Genomic DNA, 18289 nt, shown 5'->3' on the forward strand with positions numbered 1-18289 from the left:
TGACATTAAGTAGTGGCGGGGGATCACGAAGCAGGGTTGCGTGTGACGTCATCCTCTCTATTTTGGTTCATCTGACCACTTCATGCTGTGCTTAGCAGTTTTTCCAGAGGAGCAGGGTTAGGAAGCTAACTTTTCCACACAGCCATAACTTCCCACCATGACATTAAACCAGGGAAGGGCAACTGGTACCCCCTTTTGAAGCCCCCCCACCCCCAAATGTGTAAAACAGCTATTTTCTCTACACCCCATGGCAAAATGTGTAGAATTGCATGAAATTAACTCTAAAATTAAATAAATGTATCTCTGCTATCAAGAAATGGTTGATTTACTCCCTGTTCCTCTGCCGAGGCGCCTGTTTGTATAGCACTGTGTTTCATTTGAATATCAAAGCCCACGAGAAGGTACCCAGACACTTTAAATGCCATTTTTTTGGGCGTCTTTCAAGGAATGTGACTGATTAAGTGTCCACGACGAAAGGAGAGGGTCACCGAGACAATGCCTGCTTTGTCAGTACAGGTCCATAGTAATCTCTGTCTTTCAACCCTCCACACCATTGATGAGACGATTACCGGAAAACACGCATTTGCATCTCAGTATACAGCTCTTTTTAGGTTCCGCCATTGGGATGAAATGAAATTGCTTGAATTTCTGGATAACGGACCACTAGAGTTTGTGCAACAAAGCTGTGAGTGTTAACATGCCCCTGAAGCCTCCTTGTCCCATTCCAGCACATTCAGTCTCCAAACTGTTCTTCCTGTCAAAATGTACAGGGTGACTATGGGAAATACTGAGGAGAGAGAGAGACACACTGGAGCCCCTAGTGACAGTTTTGTCACAATGCAAAAAGAGAAATGGGTGAAAAAAGTATTGTAAATTATTCAGGAAACAAAACATTAAATGCTCTGTTTGACAAATGGGTGACTTGTCCTTGTTGAATCCTTTATCTCAAGGAGTAAGCTAGATTCCAATGTTGTGACCAATGCTCTGCCTCAATCCAATATCAATGAAAAACCAGGAATTCATCCATCCAGGTTTTGTCATCTCAATCAATGCATTAAATGAATCATAATAATTGATTGGATTTATATAGCGCCCTTCCACCTACAGTAGGTGCTCAAAGCGCTTGACCTAGTAAGGGGGAAACTCACTTCTTCCACCACCAATGTGTAGCACCCACTTGCGTGATGCACGGCAACCATTTTGTGCCAAAATGCTCACCACACATCAGCTATCATGGTGGAGAGGTGAGGACTGATATATATCAATTGGGAATCATTGGGTGGCCATGATACAGGGGTTAACACCCTTACTTTCACAATAAGTGCCATGAGATTTTTACACCCATTTAACATCTCATCCAAAAGACAGCATCCTACACGGGCAAATTCCCTTTCACTGCCTTGGGCATTAAGATCTCCTTAGACCAGAGTGCCCACTACTGGCCTTCCAACACCACTTCCATCAGCACCTGGTCTCCCATGTAGGGACTGACCAGGACTGACCCTGCTTAACTTCAGAGACATTATCTCCAGTAAAATGGAGAAAGGCATTGCTATTGTCCAAGTAACAACTTCATCCTGGAATGTCTTTCTTTCCTCTATTTGTGTTATGTTGACCTCTCTGAGGCGGATCCTGAAAATTAGGGATACCTGTAAATCATGTGAGAACGCCCTACATTTTACAAGGGGCTCCAGGCCATATCAATGGTTTCCCTTTCACAAATTCCCAAATGAATAATTCTACTGAAGGTGTCAAAAAACAAAGGGATGGTAAAACCAAGGGGCAGGGATGTAGAGGCCAATAATATTATTCTTGGATTTATGCATTTGTACTTGCACAGAAGAGGTGACCACCCCATCCCTCCCCTTCCACTGAGAAAATACTTGAGTAAATCAGCAGTGTCTATACAATTTTATGTAGTTGTTAAACTAAGTTGGCTGAGAGCATTGAGTTCATTCAGACCCCTGACAACAAAATACCTCTAGCCTATAAGCAGATCTTACCACAATGAATGGCTTCTTTCATGCCAGTGACAGAACCCATCTAAATCCGGAATGAAAGAAAACAAAAACATAACAGTTCTGTTCTATGGCCTTTATTCTTCTTTAATGAATCTCTGTGCGGTTACTGTGACGTTTATCATCAACCTGCTTTTATGCTCTCTGTCCTCTGCTTATGTAGGAGGAGGCAGAGGCATGCAATGGTCTGATAACACTATCAAGCATCAGCTGAGTCTCTTTATCTGGCTGTCTGGGCTTAACAAATCCACCTGTATCTTAGTTTTTTTGCAACAAAGTCAGGACATGTTCCTGCATTGTCTTTCTCAATACCTCATTCTTTCATCTGACAATGAGCTAGAGCATAGCAACGATATCTACATCCCTGTCCTTGCCGACACAATGTCAATCTTAACAACAGCAACGGGAGAAACCAAATACGTTGAGAACTTTGTGGTGCAAGAGACATGTTATATGTTCGTATACATTACAGAACTATACCTTGCAAGGGCACATGCTGATATATTTGGACTTACATCCTCACATGGGTACAAATCACAGCATACATGTGCTGCACACATCTGGAAATGCTGTGCTTCCTTTACATGACCGATCGTAAATTCAGAGGGATGTGAAGTGGGGCAGGAAGTCTTAGCTCATGCTGAAAGAGTAACATGATTTGAGTACATGCAAGACCCTGTCCCACTTCAAGCCTATGTATGGCATTTCATCAGAGGTTATATTCCCCTTCAAGAGGTATCTGCGTATAGAACTTAGTAATAAAAGTGGCCTTTTAAATAGTCTACTTGAAAAAAGATTTGGCAAAGTCGGCTGTCCTTACTGAATAGTAAAAAACCATGACAAAAGTTCCATAAACTGAAATATTGTGGTGTGGGGGTAGAGGTGTTATTTTCCTGCCTGGTCTTAAATAGATAAATGAAATAATAAAAAATTTATATCACTGAGCAATTTTTCGTGGTCACTGATTCCATTTCAAGGTATCATCACAGAGTAGCCTATTCAAGCCTCAAGAATGGCACCCATCTCCCGCTCATTGTTTCTCTGCATCACCATGGCACCCATCTCCAGCTTCCGGCTCAGTACCTGTAGGGACCCAAAACCCAATCCAGGGGACAGCAACAGGGGCTCTAATTGTCTCTCTCAGTGGGGTGTTAGTCAAAGGGTGGCTGGAGGCTTCGTTTAGTCTAAGAGGGAGATCAACTTCACTAAGGGGTTGTCCTGGTCTCTCTACTGGGAGAAATGAACAAGGCTGCAATAGATTACGGTGAAAAACCCTCTCCCTCTCCTTGCCCTGGTTTGAACACATTGACAGGCAGTTCTGGGTCAGATTGTTTTACTACCACATGAGGGAGCTGCTCCCACTTGTCTGCAAGCTTACCCCTCGCTCTCATGTCTCTCACGAGTCTCCGCTCCCCAGGCAGCAGAGGGTATTCTTCAGCATTTTGGTCGTAGTGCTCTTTCTGTCTGGACATCTCATTGTCTCTGTGCTTCCCTGCATGCCTCAGACGTTTGTGGTGGCACTTGACCCAGTCCTCTACTGAAGCACAGCCAGGCTGGTCTGGTATGCCAATGAGCCGAACCTGAGGGAGGAAACCATGCCTTCAAAACAGCAGGTAGTAAGGTGTATATCCTGTGGTGCTGTGCACTGTGTTGTTGTATACCTGAATAATTTCATGCAGGTGGTTATGTCAACGCCGTCTCTCCTCTCCAAGGGGCCCCAGCAAACCCATTATCATTTTATTACATCTTTCACACCCGCCGTTCCCTCACGGATGATAAGGAGTAGTGTGACTTTTGGTTATTCCATACAATCGACGTAGATCCTTTATAAAGTGATATTCAAAATGTGCGCCCTGATCAGCCAATAAGCGCCAGGGGGCCACAGTGCCTTTGCAGTCGTAGTCTCCGTCTGGGCCCAAGTAGAAGTGGCCCAAGTATATTTAGTGAAATAATCTACCATTACCAACACATTGTGATGAGGGTCATCTGGATGGCCTATGCTCAGGTAGTCTATAGACATTAGTTCAAGAGGGGCTGACGTTTTGATTGGTACTAAAGGTGCTTGTTTTGGATAAGCTGGGGCTTTCGATAGACACAAGGCTGACAAGTAGCACACCAATTTGATATGTCCCTGGCTAGGTTTGGCCAATAGAATCTGGCATGGATAATCACTGTGGTCTTTTCTGCCCCCCAGTGGCCTGCCCTCCCATGATACAGTTCCCAGTTGTCTCTCACCAGTAGGGACAACCAGCTGAACAATCGGCTCTACTTCTTTGGAGTCCTGTAATGTCCGACACAGCACACCCTCTTCCCACGTGAGGTGATTCCATTACCGGAGCACATCTAGGGCCTCCTTCGACTCTCGTTCCTGTCTGTCAGGTGGTTGCCTTCAGAGGAAGTGAATCACTTGCTTCAGTGTAGTATCACTTTCTTGAAGGCTCTTCCACTGAGCCAATGTTCTCTCTGGTATGAGTGGCATGCCGTGTCCTTCTCCAGCATCCTGGTCTTCTGATGGCTCGTTTGTCCTCCACCCTGCCCCCACACACAGGGCCTTTACCACTTCGGGTTGCATCTTCTGGAATGCCGGGATCTCCAGCCCATCTCAATCCTCCAGCTTGTTTGGGACTGGGTTTTCTGGATGGAAATGAGACAAGGCATCTGCACTCTGGTTATTACGTCCTAGACAATACTTGCCAATTTAGCTGAGTTTAGATGTACCAGAATATTATTGTCCGTATAATCCACAAAAGGTGAGGCAACATTTTCAGTAATGGCCCACTTCAGTGCAAGGAATTCTAGTTTAAATGAGCTATAGTTACTGTAATTTCTTTCTGAGGGATGGAGGCTTCTACTTGCAAATGAGATTACCCGTTATTTACCCTCTTGTACCTGGGCTAGAACTGCCCCCAAGTAGTTCAGGTAAGGGGGCTGGCAATCTGGCAAAGTCCTTTACAAATCTACGGTAGTATCCTGCTAAGCCTAGAAATGACCGTTTTAGGGGTGGGCCAGTCCTGCACACACTTCACCTTCTCCGGGTCTGATGATAATCCTTCAGCAGACACCCGATGCCCCAAATATTGTACTTCTTGCTTCAGGAAGATGCATTTGTTTGGTTTCAGTTTGAGTCCATGCTTAGCTAGTCTGCTGAACACAAAATCCAAGTGATTTAGATGGGATGATTTAGATCTTTAGAAAATACAATAACATCATCCAGATAGATCAAAATAGATTATAGATGTTGCTCTCCTAAACATGTTTGCATCAATCTTTGGAATGTAGAAGGCCAGTTGCATAACCCCAAATGCCATCTGGTCAAACTCGAACAAACCCATTGGAGTTGTAAAGGCAGTCTTTTCCATAATCTGCTGGAGACATCTGGACTTGCCAATAGCCACTATAATATGCCATTTAGCAGACGCTTTTATCCAAAGCGACTTACAGTCATGCGTGCATACATTTTTTTTTGTGTATGAGTGGTCCCGGGGATCGAACCCACTACCTTGGCGTTACAAGCGCCGTGCTCTACCAGCTGAGCTACAGAGGACCACTAGCAAGGTCTAAAGTCGAGAAGTACTTGGCTTTGGTCAAATTGGCTAGAGATTCCTCTATACGAGGGAGTGGGTAAGCATCCTTGTGTTAGTCCACACAAAATCTCAATGTGCCATCCTTCTTTCTAACCAAAATGATAGGGGCTGCCCATGGGCTAGCGCTTGGGTTAACAATTCCTGAGTTCAACATAACTTGAATCAATGTTTTCACTTCTTGGTACATCTTCGGTGGTATTTGTCTGTGGTGCTCTCTGACTGGGGCTGCATCTCCAGTGGAGATCACATGCTGGACTATGGTTGTCTTTCCATAATCTTTACCATGGTCAGCGAATGTAGCCTGGTGCTTTTGTAACAGTGCTTGCATTTTCAGTCTCTGTTCAGGGGAAATGTCTACACCTGTCAGGTCAACTAGTATAGGCTGTTATGCAGTTGGTTGTTGTGCATGCGTTAAACTGTCTTGCACAGCCTGTTCACGCACCCTGGATATACTCACATCATTATCCTGTATGACGTCTGCAGGGTTCACTATGAAGGCCATGGCAAGTTTTTGGTGTTGACGTAGATAGCCAGGGCAGCCTCCGATGTTACTCACTCGGACAGGCAGCCTTCCCTGCTGGACTCTGGACACAGCTTGGTTGATGAGCAACTCATTCTCAAAGATGGGCTCCACCAGACACTGTTAGTCCTTGCCTTCCACTCCCGCTCTGGTCTGGCCCCACACAAGCATTTTACTTTGACCTGGAATCTTCAGAGGATAGCGATTAATGGTACGTACATACCCTGTAAACCCATCGGTGGCTGCAAACTTTGGTGCACACCTTCATGGCCTTTACCACACCTGCTGCTGGAAGTGTCCACTAGAAAGGCACAGTGAAATTGTCTTTTGTCAAGGTGTCCTAGCAGTTTTTGATTATGTTTGTTCCCACTAGGCCATCTGTATTGGCCAAACAATGGTCTTGGACAACCACAATACCACAATCAGGAACGAGCACATCACCCATTTTCACATCCAACAGTACATACCACAAATATGGAATGTTCAATTCATTAGCTGCTTTTAGAGCTAACCATGCTGAAGGGTTTTCCAGTAGTGTGCCCTGCTGGCCAAAGTGTTTCTTGGGATCCTGTATCCGATAGACAACAGATAGGTACCCCTTTAAAGGTCGACTTTGGTCAAAAACACATAAATAACGGCTTTAAACTGTATAACTGATCAATGCACTATCATACAAATGACTGATGATTGGCTGAGATACATTTATGATAAAAAGATTGTGGGGGCTCTCCAACATAATCCAGGTAGAATCACAAATTTCCCAGGGCAGCTGTCTAGGCCCCTTAATTTTTTCAATCTTTACTAACGACATGCCACTGGCTTTGAGTTAAAGCCAGTGTGCCTATGTATGTGGATGACTCAACACTATACACGTCAGCTACTACAGCGACTGAAATGACTGCAACACTTAACAAAGGGCTGTAGTTAGTTTCAGAATGGGTGGCAAGGAATGAGTTAGTCCTAAATATTTCAAAAACTAAAAGCATTGTATTGGGGACAAATCATTCACTAAACGCTAAACCTCAACTAAGTCTTGTAATGAATAATGTGGAAATTTAGCAAGTTGAGGTGACTAAACTGCTTGGAGTAACTCTGCCTTCTTAACAGCACTTTTAACAAGGTAGGTCCTACAGGCCCTAGTTTTGTCGCACCTGGACAACTGTTCAGTCATGTGGTCAGGTGCCACAAAGAGGGACTTAGGAAAATTGCAATTGGCTCAGAACAGGGCAGCACGGCTGGCCCTTGGATGTACACAGAGAGCTAACATTAATAATACGTATGTCAATCTTTTCTGGCTCAAAGTGGAGGAGAGATTGACTTCATCACTACTTCTATTTGTGAGAGGTATTGACATGTTGAATGCACGAGCTGTCTGTTTGAACTACTGGACACCCATGCATACCCCACAAGACATATCACCAGAGGCCCTTCACAGTCCCCAAGTCCAGAACAGACTATGGGAGGCTCACAGTACTACATAGAGCCATGACTACATGGAACTCTATTCCACATCAAGTAACTTATGCAAGCAGTATAATTAGATTTATAAAACAGATAAAAATACACCTTATGGAACAGCGGGGACTGTGAAGCAACACAAACATAGGCACAGACACATGCGTACACACACATAACATACGCTCTATAGATAAACGTACACATGGATTTTGTGTTGTAGATATGTGGTAGTAGAGTAGGGGCCTGAGGGCACACACTTAATGTGTTGTGAAATCTGTTGTGAATGTATTGTAATGTTTTTAAAATTGTATAACTGCCTTAATTTTGCTGGACCCCAGGATGGGGATCCATAATAAATACAAATACAAATACCAGGAAATGTAACGCTTAAAACCCCCCAAAATTTGGATGAATAAGGTATTTGGCTACAGAAGTGCCCTTTCTTACCTATCTCTCAGCTTCCATCCAAAAACAAATCCTGTGAAATGATGTCAACACATACTGGAGGAGTTACTGGCTAGCTAAGTGGCTAGCTTAGCTAACGAACTTGCAACGTCGGTCGTGGCACGCATGATCAGAATGACACATCGACGAACCACCAAAGGCACACCCCATTTCTGTTCGAAAATTGAGAAAGGGGTGGAGCATTTCTACCACTAGAATCCATCCAATAAGCTTAGAAGTTGTGTCATTCTTTAGGCCATCATTCCCTAAACTACCCACCGTCTGACCCGCCACAGTGGTGTTTACTCGTTTAAAGGAGCCAATCTGGGTGTTTCAGCTGCTCTACAATAGTGTGTGCAGGCTGTGAACATTGGTTACATATTGGCCTTCCTTGGTCAACGTATTGATTGGTGGATGGATATCTAGACCATTGATTTATTCTGTCTGGAGTGTGGCAGATGCCTCCTTGATTCCATCTGCTGTCTTTGAGGGGATGCCTGATGGAGCTCTGCCCAGATTTCACTTAAGTGCCAAATGAAGTAAAAGGGTTGACTGTATCAGGGTTGACGATTTCATCTTAAATCAGCCAAGCTTGTTGTGTGCAACAAGGAGGGGTAATTCAATGCAAGCTTCACATACAAAATGAAATTGTTAAAACATTTTTTGCCTGTCTATCTATAGGTAACAGGGTTGACGTGTAATGCTCGACCCACTCAGTCTTCCACCACAAAACACCAGAAAATGGCAAAAAAGAGTAGAACCAGCACACCTGCATTTACACTATGATTTGACTATTAGATGTTCAATGATTCTTTTGATTAATTTTTTATTTTTTAAGGAAAAGTTTCACCAACAGGGTTGACCTTAAAATGAGGGATGTAATGAATACTCGGACAGAGTGGTAAGATCCAATCGCAGAATAGCAATGCTTTATTAGAGTACAGACAAGGGAATAGCTTAATCGTGGTCGGGCGGCTGTGGTCAAAACCGGGCCAGGCAGAGACAGGCAGAGGTACCAAGGGAGCGGGCGTAGTCGTAGTCGAGGGCACAGTCACAGGGTCAGAGTACGGTAATCACTGGGATAGACAAGCAGAGGATTAAGCAATTCGGGGAGTCAAACAACAAGGCACAGGTTGGATATACGGGTAATCAAAAACAACAAACTCTCTCTCTCTCTCGGAACAAAACGCTTAGCAAGTCACAATGGAACAGTACCTCGCACCGACTGAACTTCTGAGCACACCTTATATCCTCCACTAAATACTGACAGGTGTGCTCAGAACTCAGGTGAACCAGATCGAGTCTGATGACTCCCCCTCTCTGTAGATCGGGGAAGTGTCAGACTGTCTAGACCCAGCCAACCCCCGATCCCTTACAGTATCCCCCTCCCCAGGGCCGGCTCCTGACGGCCTTCTACCTCTACCGGGTGGTCTTCCTCTGGGTCGGGGTCCTGGATGATCTGGGTGTTCAGCGTGGAAAGTGGCCTTGAGAGCGGGATCCAGTATGTCCTTAGCAGGGACCCAGGACCGTTCCTCAGGTCCATATCCCTCCCAGTCCACGAGATATTCGATGCCCCCTCGTCTCCGTCTTGACTCCAGTATCTCGTGGACTGTATAGGTGGTGTCCTGTTCCTCCTCCAAAGGTGGTGTAGTAGGTTGTTGAGCGATTGGGGGGTACATCGGGCTATAGTGGACAGGTTTCAACAGGGAGACGTGGAACGTAGGGTTTATCCTGTAGTGTCGAGGGAGTAACAGACGGTAGGTGACAGGGTTAATACGTCTCTGTACCTTGAAAGGACCGATGTACCTGGGTTGGAGCTTCTTGCAGCTCCGTCGGAACCGCAGGTCTCGGGTAGACAGCCACACTCGTTGCCCGGGTTGATAAGTGGGAGTAGGTCTCCGGCATCGGTCGGCGTAGGTCTTTTGCTGTTGTGAGGCTTGACTGAGATGTTGATGGGCCGTCTCCCAGACCTGCGCACTCCGACGGAACCACTCGTCCACAGCCGGTACCATCCCTGGTGCGGTATCCCACGGGAACAGGGGCGGTTGATACCCTAGAACACACTGGAAGGGCGTTAGACGTAGGGAGGTGTGAATGAGTGAGTTCTGAGCATACTCTACCCAAGGAAGGAATCGGCTCCACTCTTGCGGCTGCCGCGAACATTGTTGCCGTAGATATTTCCCAATTTCCTGGTTGAGCCGTTCTGTCTGCCCATTGGCCTGGGGATGATATCCGGAGGTGAGGCTCACCGAGATGCCCAAGCGTTCGCAGAAGGCCTTCCATACCCGGGATACAAACTGGGGTCCCCGGTCGGGAAACAATATCCTCCGGAACACCAAACTGCCGGAACACCTGGTTAAACATCGTCTCAGCCATCTGAGTGGCGTTAGGTAAACGGGTCATGGGTACTAACCGGCACATCTTGGAGAATCGATCGATGACCACGAGAATTACAGTATGGCCCTCTGATTCTGGTAGATCGGTAACAAAGTCCATAGCAATGTGCGACCAGGGTCGTTGAGGAGTAGGCAATGGCATCAACTTACCCTCTGGTAGTGCACGAGGCGCCTTGGACTGAGCACATACGGGGCAGGATAATACATAGTCTCTGACGTCATCTGTGAGGGAATCCCACCAGTATTTTCGGCTGATGAGTCGTGTAGTTCGAGTGATTCCGGGATGACCAGATCCCAGCGACGTGTGGCACCATTCCATCAGTTGAGGTCGAAGCTGAGCTGGTACAAACACCTTAGACACCGGGGTTTCTGGAGGGGCTGGTTCCGCTTGTAGGCTCTCCTGAATAGTGTCATCGATAGCCCACCTCACAGGACCAGCACGGCAACTCAGGGGAAGAATAGGTTCTGGCTCCACGGGTCTTTCCGCGCGCTCGAACCGTCGGGAAAGCGCGTCCGCCTTACCATTCTTGGACCCGGGGATATAAGAGACAGTGAATCGGAAACGGTTGAAGAATAAAGACCACCTTGCCTGTCGGGAGTTCAGTCGTTTGGCACTGTGAAGATACTCCAGGTTGCGGTGGTCCGTGAGCACTTGGAACGGATGCTCTGCTCCCTCCAACCAATGTCTCCACTCCTCCAGTGCTAACTTCACCGCCAGTAATTCCCGATTACCCACGTCATAGTTCTGCTCGGCTGAATTCAGTTTCTTTGAAAAGAAAGCACAGGGTCGTGATTTAGGTGGCTCACCTTGGCGTTGGGATAACACGGCTCCAACTCCAACCTCCGAGGCGTCCACTTCCACGATAAACGGCAAGGTAGGGTCCGGCTGACATAAAATAGGAGCGGTGGTAAAGCGTTGTTTCAACGTCTCAAACGCACGCACTGCCCCCTCCGTCCAGTTCAGACCGCGACCCTTGTAGCTGGTCATCGCCGACAGGGGCGCTGCGGTTGTGCTGAAATTACGCACGAACCGTCTATAGTAATTGGCAAACCCCAAGAATCTCTGGAGCTCTTTCACCGTATGGGGTTGAGGCCAGTCTTGTACCGCTTGCACCTTGGATTCATCCAGTTTAACCCCGTCGGGAGTGAGTATGGCCCCAAGGAAGGAAATCATAGTGACATGGAATTCACTCTTTTCTGCCTTCACGAACAGAGAATGTTGTAGGAGCCGATCCAGAACCTGTCGTACATGGGACACATGTTCACTCAGAGAGTTAGAATATATTAGGATGTCATCAATGTACACTATAACAAAACGATCAATCATGTCCCTGAAAATGTCATTCATGAACGCCTGGAATACTGAGGGTTTGTTGGTAAGTCCATAGGGCATGACACAATATTCGTAGTGTCCTCGATGTGTGATGAAGGGGGTCTTCCATTCATCCCCTTCTCTAATGCGCACCAGATTGTACGCACTCCTGAGGTCCAGTTTACTGTAGATTGAGGCCTGTCCCACCTGCTCGAGGGCTGCTGGAATCAAAGGGAGGGGGTAACGATTTTTGATGGTAATATCGTTCAAACCTCGATAGTCTATACAAGGACGTAGTCCGCCATCCTTTTTCTTCACGAAGAAAAAACTGGATGCGGCGGGAGACGTAGATGGGCGAATGGCCCCTTGCTGTAGCGCCTCATCAATATACTTGCTCATCGATTCTCGTTCCGGCTGTGACAACGGGTAGATTCTTCCACGAGGAGGTGTAGCCCCGGATAGCAGATCAATCGCGCAGTCCCAGGCCCGATGAGGTGGTAACACGGTAGCCCTCTCCTTGGAGAACACCTGCGCGTAATCCTGGTATTCTGTAGGAACAACAGGAGACACCGCACCCTGCGCATCCTCCACAGTAGACATTTTGCACGGTAAATTGAGGCACTCTGCCCTACATACCTCACTCCACGCCGTGATATCGCCAGATTTCCAGGAGATGACCGGATCATGGGGTGACGAGCCAGGGGTGACCGAGAACTAGCGGCTCCCGTGGAGCGGAAATGACGAAAAAAATGATGTTCTCATGGTGTATGGAGCCCACTTGTAACTTGATTACCTCTGTACGGTGCGTAATGAACCCAGTGCCCATGGGCTCACCGTCTAGCGCGTTGACTCGCAGGGGAGGTTGAATAGGGATAAGTTTAACTCCCAACTCCTCAGCGAGACCCATATCCAGAAAACTGGCAGCCGCTCCGGAATCAATAAGCCCTTCCAACCTGCGCACTTTCTCTCCGACAGATAAGGTAACTGGCACATACATTTGTTTAGATGTAATGTTCAAAACTTGAGTCTCACTCACGGGTTTGGCAGTTCCGAGGCGATATCCTGGGGTACGGTTTGGTCGTACCGGACATTGACGAACGAAATGACCCGACTGACCACAATACAGGCATAGTCCGTCTTGCCGACGTTGTTGTCTCACCGAACCTTGTAGGGGTGACCGTCCCAGTTGCATAGGTTCCTCCTCAGATTCACTCCTCCGCTCTGTCGATTGCTTAGGACCAGTGATCGAGGGCTCCCGGGCTGTGGATACCTTGTGTTGCACTATCAGATTATCAATAGAGATGGCTATGTTGATAAAATCATGTAGCGCAGTGATATCTCCTCGACAAGCCAACTCAGTCTGTACGTCTTTGCGCAGCCCTCTTCGGAAAACGGTGAGCAAAGCAGTCTCGCTCCATCCGCTACCGGCTGCTATAGTACGGAACTCTAAAGCGTAATCAGCTACTGTGCGATGGCCCTGCTGAAGTTCGCATAGTTGGTCTCCCACACTATGCCCAGATACTGGGTGGTCGAACACCTCTTGGAACAGTCTTTTGAACTGAACTTCCGCAGTCAACTCGGGGACCTCAGCTGCCCAAAGCGCAGTAGCCCAATCCAGTGCTCTTCCCGTTAGCAGAGAAATCATGAAATCCACCCTGCTACGGTCATCGGGAAACATAGTACGATTATACGACATATACAGGGACGTCTGGAGTAGAAACCCCTGACATTTGCCAGGTTCCCCGTCGTACCTTGTCGGTAGAGAAATCGGAGGTGCATGACGAGGCCTGACCGTGCTCGGGGTGGTGCCTTCAGCCGCACCAGCGTTGAGTAGTTGCAGGAGTTCATCCATCCGTTTCTCCTGTATCTCCCATCGCCTCTGTAATTCCGCTGGATCCATGGTATGGGCGAGGTATTCTGTAATGAATACTCGGACAGAGTGGTAAGATCCAATCGCAGAATAGCGATGCTTTATTAGAGTACAGACAAGGGAATAGCTTAATCGTGGTCGGGCGGCTGTGGTCAAAACCGGGCCAGGCAGAGACAGGCAGAGGTACCAAGGGAGCGGGCGTAGTCGTAGTCGAGGGCACAGGCACAGGGTCAGAGTACGGTAATCACTGGGATAGACAAGCAGAGGATTAAGCAATTCGGGGAGTCAAACAACAAGGCACAGGTCGGATACACGGGTAATCAAAAACAACAATCTCTCTCTCTCTCTCTCTCTCTCTCTCTCTCTCTCTCTCTCTCTCTCTCTCTCTCTCTCTCTCTCTCTCTCTCTCTCTCTCTCTCTCTCTCTCTCTCTCTCTCTCTCTCTCTCTCTCTCTCTCAACAAAACGCTTAGCAAGTCACAATGGAACAGTACCTCGCACCGACTGAACTTCTGAGCACACCTTATATCCTCCACTAATTACTGACAGGTGTGCTCAGAACTCAGGTGAACCAGATCGAGTCTGATGACTCCCCCTCTCTGTAGATCGGGGAAGTGTCAGACTCTGTCTAGACCCAGCCAACCCCCGATCCCTTACAAGGGACAGGTTGTTGTTGTTTTTTACCTTAAAATGAATCACTAAATCACATGAAATAAATAATAATCTTCAGAAATAACTTTGTCAAAGCAACAAAATAACTAGGGCTTTACAATGATGGTGAAATGTTAGGGTTAAGTGGATTAATATCTTCCTATAAGTCACAGTGGGTACAGAGGGCCGAATATATTGATAAAAGTCACCTTGTCTGAGAGATATTTACATGGTTATCAAAACATCATGCCAGGGTAAGCCTTTATTTTAAGTGTTTCTAAAATCCCATATGGGAAAAATGTATGGTGAAAAAATGATTGGAACCATTTCCCTGTTTGACCGCTAGGTTTTATGGGTATCATGAAACCTCCACTGTGGGGCTCTATGGTAGTTGAGACACCACAGCCCATTAAGAATGCTTGTTGCCAGTCAAGAGAACCGGATACGATGCGTGTTAAAAAGGTGCATTTTGTGGCGTTCATTGCCACAGTCATAAACTGGACATAATTGTGGCTGCGGCAGAAAGGTTTTGGGGCCTGCAAGAGTACACAACGGAAGATCTACAACCACTGCCTCCAACTGGGGTACTGGCATCGGAAGATATCCCGTCCTCCCAGGTAATGTTTGTTACACTGGTTTGTTCCTGTTTTTGGGACCCATAGATTGCATATATACTGAAAAAACGTTTAAAACAATTTTAAAAACACAGATACCTTTTTTTTAAAGGTAGGGGCGTGGATAAAAAAACAGTCAGTATCTGCTGTGACCACCATTTGCCTCATGCAGCGCGACACATCTCCTTTGCATTGAGTTGGTCAGGCGGTTGATTGTGGCCTGTGGAATGTTGTCCCACTCTTCAATGGCTGTGCGAATTTGCTGGATATTGGCGGGAACTGGAACACGCTGTCGTACACGTTGATCCAGATCATCCCAAACATGCTCAATGGGTGACATGTCTGGTGGGTATGCAGGCCATGGAAGAAGTGGGGCATTTCCAGCTTCCAGGAATTGTGTACAGATCCTTGCGACATGGGGCCATGCGTTATCATGCTGAAACATGAGGAGATGGTGTCGGATGAATCACATGATAATGGGCCTCAGGATCTCGTCACGGTATCCCTGTGCATTCAAATTGGCATCGATAAAATGTAATTGTGTTCGTTGTCCGTAGCTTATGCCTGCCTATACCATAACCCCACCGCCACCATGGGCACTCTGTTCACAACGTTGACATCGGCAAACCGCTCGGCCACACAACGCCATACACGTGGCCTGCGGTTGTGAGGCCGGTTGGACGTACTGCAAATTTTCTAAGACGACATTATGGCTTATGGTAGAGAAATTAACATTCAATTCTCTGGCAACAGCTCTGGTGGACATACCTGCAGTCAGCATGCCAATTGTACGCTCCCTCAAAACTTGAGACATCTGTGGCATTGTGTTGTGTGACAAAACTGCACATTTTAGTGGCCTTTTATTGTCCCGAGCACAATGTGCACCTGTGTAATGATCATGCTGTTTAATCAGCTTCTTGATATGCTACACCTGTCAGGTATCTTGGCAAAGGAGAAATGCTCACTAACAGGGATGTAAACAAATTTGTGCACAAAATTTGAGAGAAATAAGCTTTTTGTGCATATGGAAAATGTCTGGCATCTTTTATTTCAGTTCATAAAACACTTCACATTTATATTTTTGTTCAGTATATTTATGACAATAGCATACTTGGACAGCCTTATTTTACCCTAAGACAGTGGTCTGAAATTCCATGGGACCAGCACTTTACATGTTGCGTTCATATTTTTGTTGTTATAGTTGGGACCTTTTTGTTTTCACCCCGCACAGTAGCTGGCAGCAATACAACTTTTTGTGTGTAGGCTGCCAATAAACCTCAGCGAAGAAGAAGAAGAAGAAGAAGAAGAAGAAGCAGGAAGAAGAGAAGGTCACAATTCCAAGATGGCAGCGCGCTGTGTGCTGGGGTCCATCTGGACTTCTCTATCTGGTGTTAAATGTGTGGCTAGCAGCAGCAATATGAGTGCCTTTCAGAGTATAACCAGTTGCCCTCAACTCTCGGTTTTTGGAAATATTCAAAGCAGAGGAATTCGATATGGTGAGATTCTCCTTGAATCCTGTTGTAGCCATATGACAGCTCACGCTGCTAGCGTTTGCTATGCTAGCAGTAGCGCATCCATTCAGTAAGCTTTGTCCTTCGATAAGGATTATTTTAGGGATGAAAGACAACTGATTATAAGAATTCGATCATTTGAACGACCATGTTGCAGTTGCATTTATTTTTTCAACGAACTAGAAGCACAAGCTAAGGTAGATTGCCGGTTTGTTATGAAACTGGGCTTGACTGACGGCCTGGAATTGTACTAACTGTGGCTATTTTGTCTGTGTTTACAGTCGTGGAAAAGAAAGAAGGCAAAACAACAATAGTAAGTGACAAGCTTGCTAACCTGTTGGTTCTTCATTGCACACTACTCATTTTGTGGTTTCTGTGTTGTGATGTGTTGCGTTTCTCTAGCTATGTCGATTTATTACATTTAACTAAATAGTACTAGTCAATATGGTATTCACACAATATATAAGACAATCTCTATACCATGTTACCCATCAACACTTTATCTAGCTAGTAAATGTCTACAGTAGATTGGAAGTATTTTGCGCGGTAGTCATTGACTGTCATTACATTATTTGTCAGATTGAGGGGTTAACACAGGATACTCCAGCCGGACCACATCCACCCAACCCCACAGCCCAGTGCCCCATCTACCGATGGAACCTGCAGAACAAATACAACTACACAGTAAGTGTTTCACTGACACCTGACTGAATACTTAGCTACTGCCTCTCGACTGCTCAGCAGAAATATCATAGTGAACGTGATCAGTGCTGGTCCACACACTCACATCTGCTACGTGTCTCTTGCATTTTATATCAGTATGTGTGCCTGTGTATCAGTATTTGTGCCTATCAGTATGTGTGCCTGTTCTATGAGCTCAGACGTACAGTAATTCCCTGTGTTTGTCTTTGTCAGGATGTCCTGTTGCTCAGTCAGTTCATCAGGTCTGATGGAGGAATGCTGCCTCGTAGAGTCACTGGTCTCTGTGCCCAAGAGCACCGCAAGATCGCCATCTGTGTGCAAATGGCACACAGAGCAGGTACGATACTCGGTGTGTGTGTCAGCTCTGGATACTCAACTATTGTGAAGTGTATTCTCTTCAAGATGGTAAACATACTCTTTTCTATTCCAGGTCTTCTCCCCGATCACAAACCACCTCTCCCAGAGGGACACGTACCAAAGAAGCCCAAGCCACAGCTCAACAGGTAACTAGTGTGTGTGTGTTTGACTCCTGCAGTGTCTCAGTATATACCCTCTCACTCCTGTATTGTTGCTCGTTAGACCTCTCATCACATTACCTTTCAACACAAACTATTGTGCGTCGACTTTCGCTAACCTTCTGCTGTATCGTTGTCTCTGGCCAACTCACACCTGTGTCGTTTCATCACACAGATACCTGACTCGCTGGTCCATTGATTCGGTGAAGCCCATCTATAGGGCGGGGCTGAAGTGGTGTAAAAATCGCATCTCTGTCGGCCACCCAGCTCTTAGAAACAACGTACAATACGGCAAGAAAATCCTCTACCTGAAACATTGACGACTTGCAGCAATTCTATTGGATGTCTATCCCCATGGTACTGCTTCCTCATTTGGGACTCGTCCATTGACTTTGACAACTAGCCTTTTGAACAGCTGAGGGAGCATCTGAATTGGTCCAGCCTATTTATTGACCTTTAGTGGCTGTTTCACATTGGAACAAGTCATTCGGAGCAGTACCCAGAAGCAACACCCATTCTGTAATTTGGCCTTTGAAGATGCCCTGAAAATTAACTGAAAACCTCCACATTTACCGCAAGAGCAATTGGATCAGTGTAACACTGTTTCGATGTAGGTAGTATGTTGACATGGTGTACTTCAAGACAGCCCAGATGTGCAAATAAAACTTAACTGCTTACTCTCCCTCCACTATCTGT

At 46.3% G+C, this 18289-nt stretch overlaps 1 protein-coding gene across 1 annotated transcript; it reads left to right on the forward strand.

The window, feature by feature from the left end:
• Nucleotides 1-16171: 16171 nt before the first annotated feature.
• Nucleotides 16172-18281, forward strand: LOC121552464 (39S ribosomal protein S18a, mitochondrial-like). The gene is made up of 6 exons (XM_041865403.2): nt 16172-16361; nt 16658-16689; nt 16956-17060; nt 17292-17415; nt 17509-17581; nt 17769-18281. Exons 1-6 carry the CDS (start codon nt 16208-16210, stop codon nt 17911-17913), a joined length of 633 nt encoding a protein of 210 aa, XP_041721337.1. The 5' UTR covers nt 16172-16207; the 3' UTR covers nt 17914-18281.
• Nucleotides 18282-18289: the final 8 nt, after the last annotated feature.

The sequence above is a fragment of the Coregonus clupeaformis genome, chromosome 36 (genome assembly GCF_020615455.1).
Source record: "Coregonus clupeaformis isolate EN_2021a chromosome 36, ASM2061545v1, whole genome shotgun sequence".
Classification (NCBI taxonomy): Eukaryota; Metazoa; Chordata; class Actinopteri; order Salmoniformes; family Salmonidae; genus Coregonus; species Coregonus clupeaformis.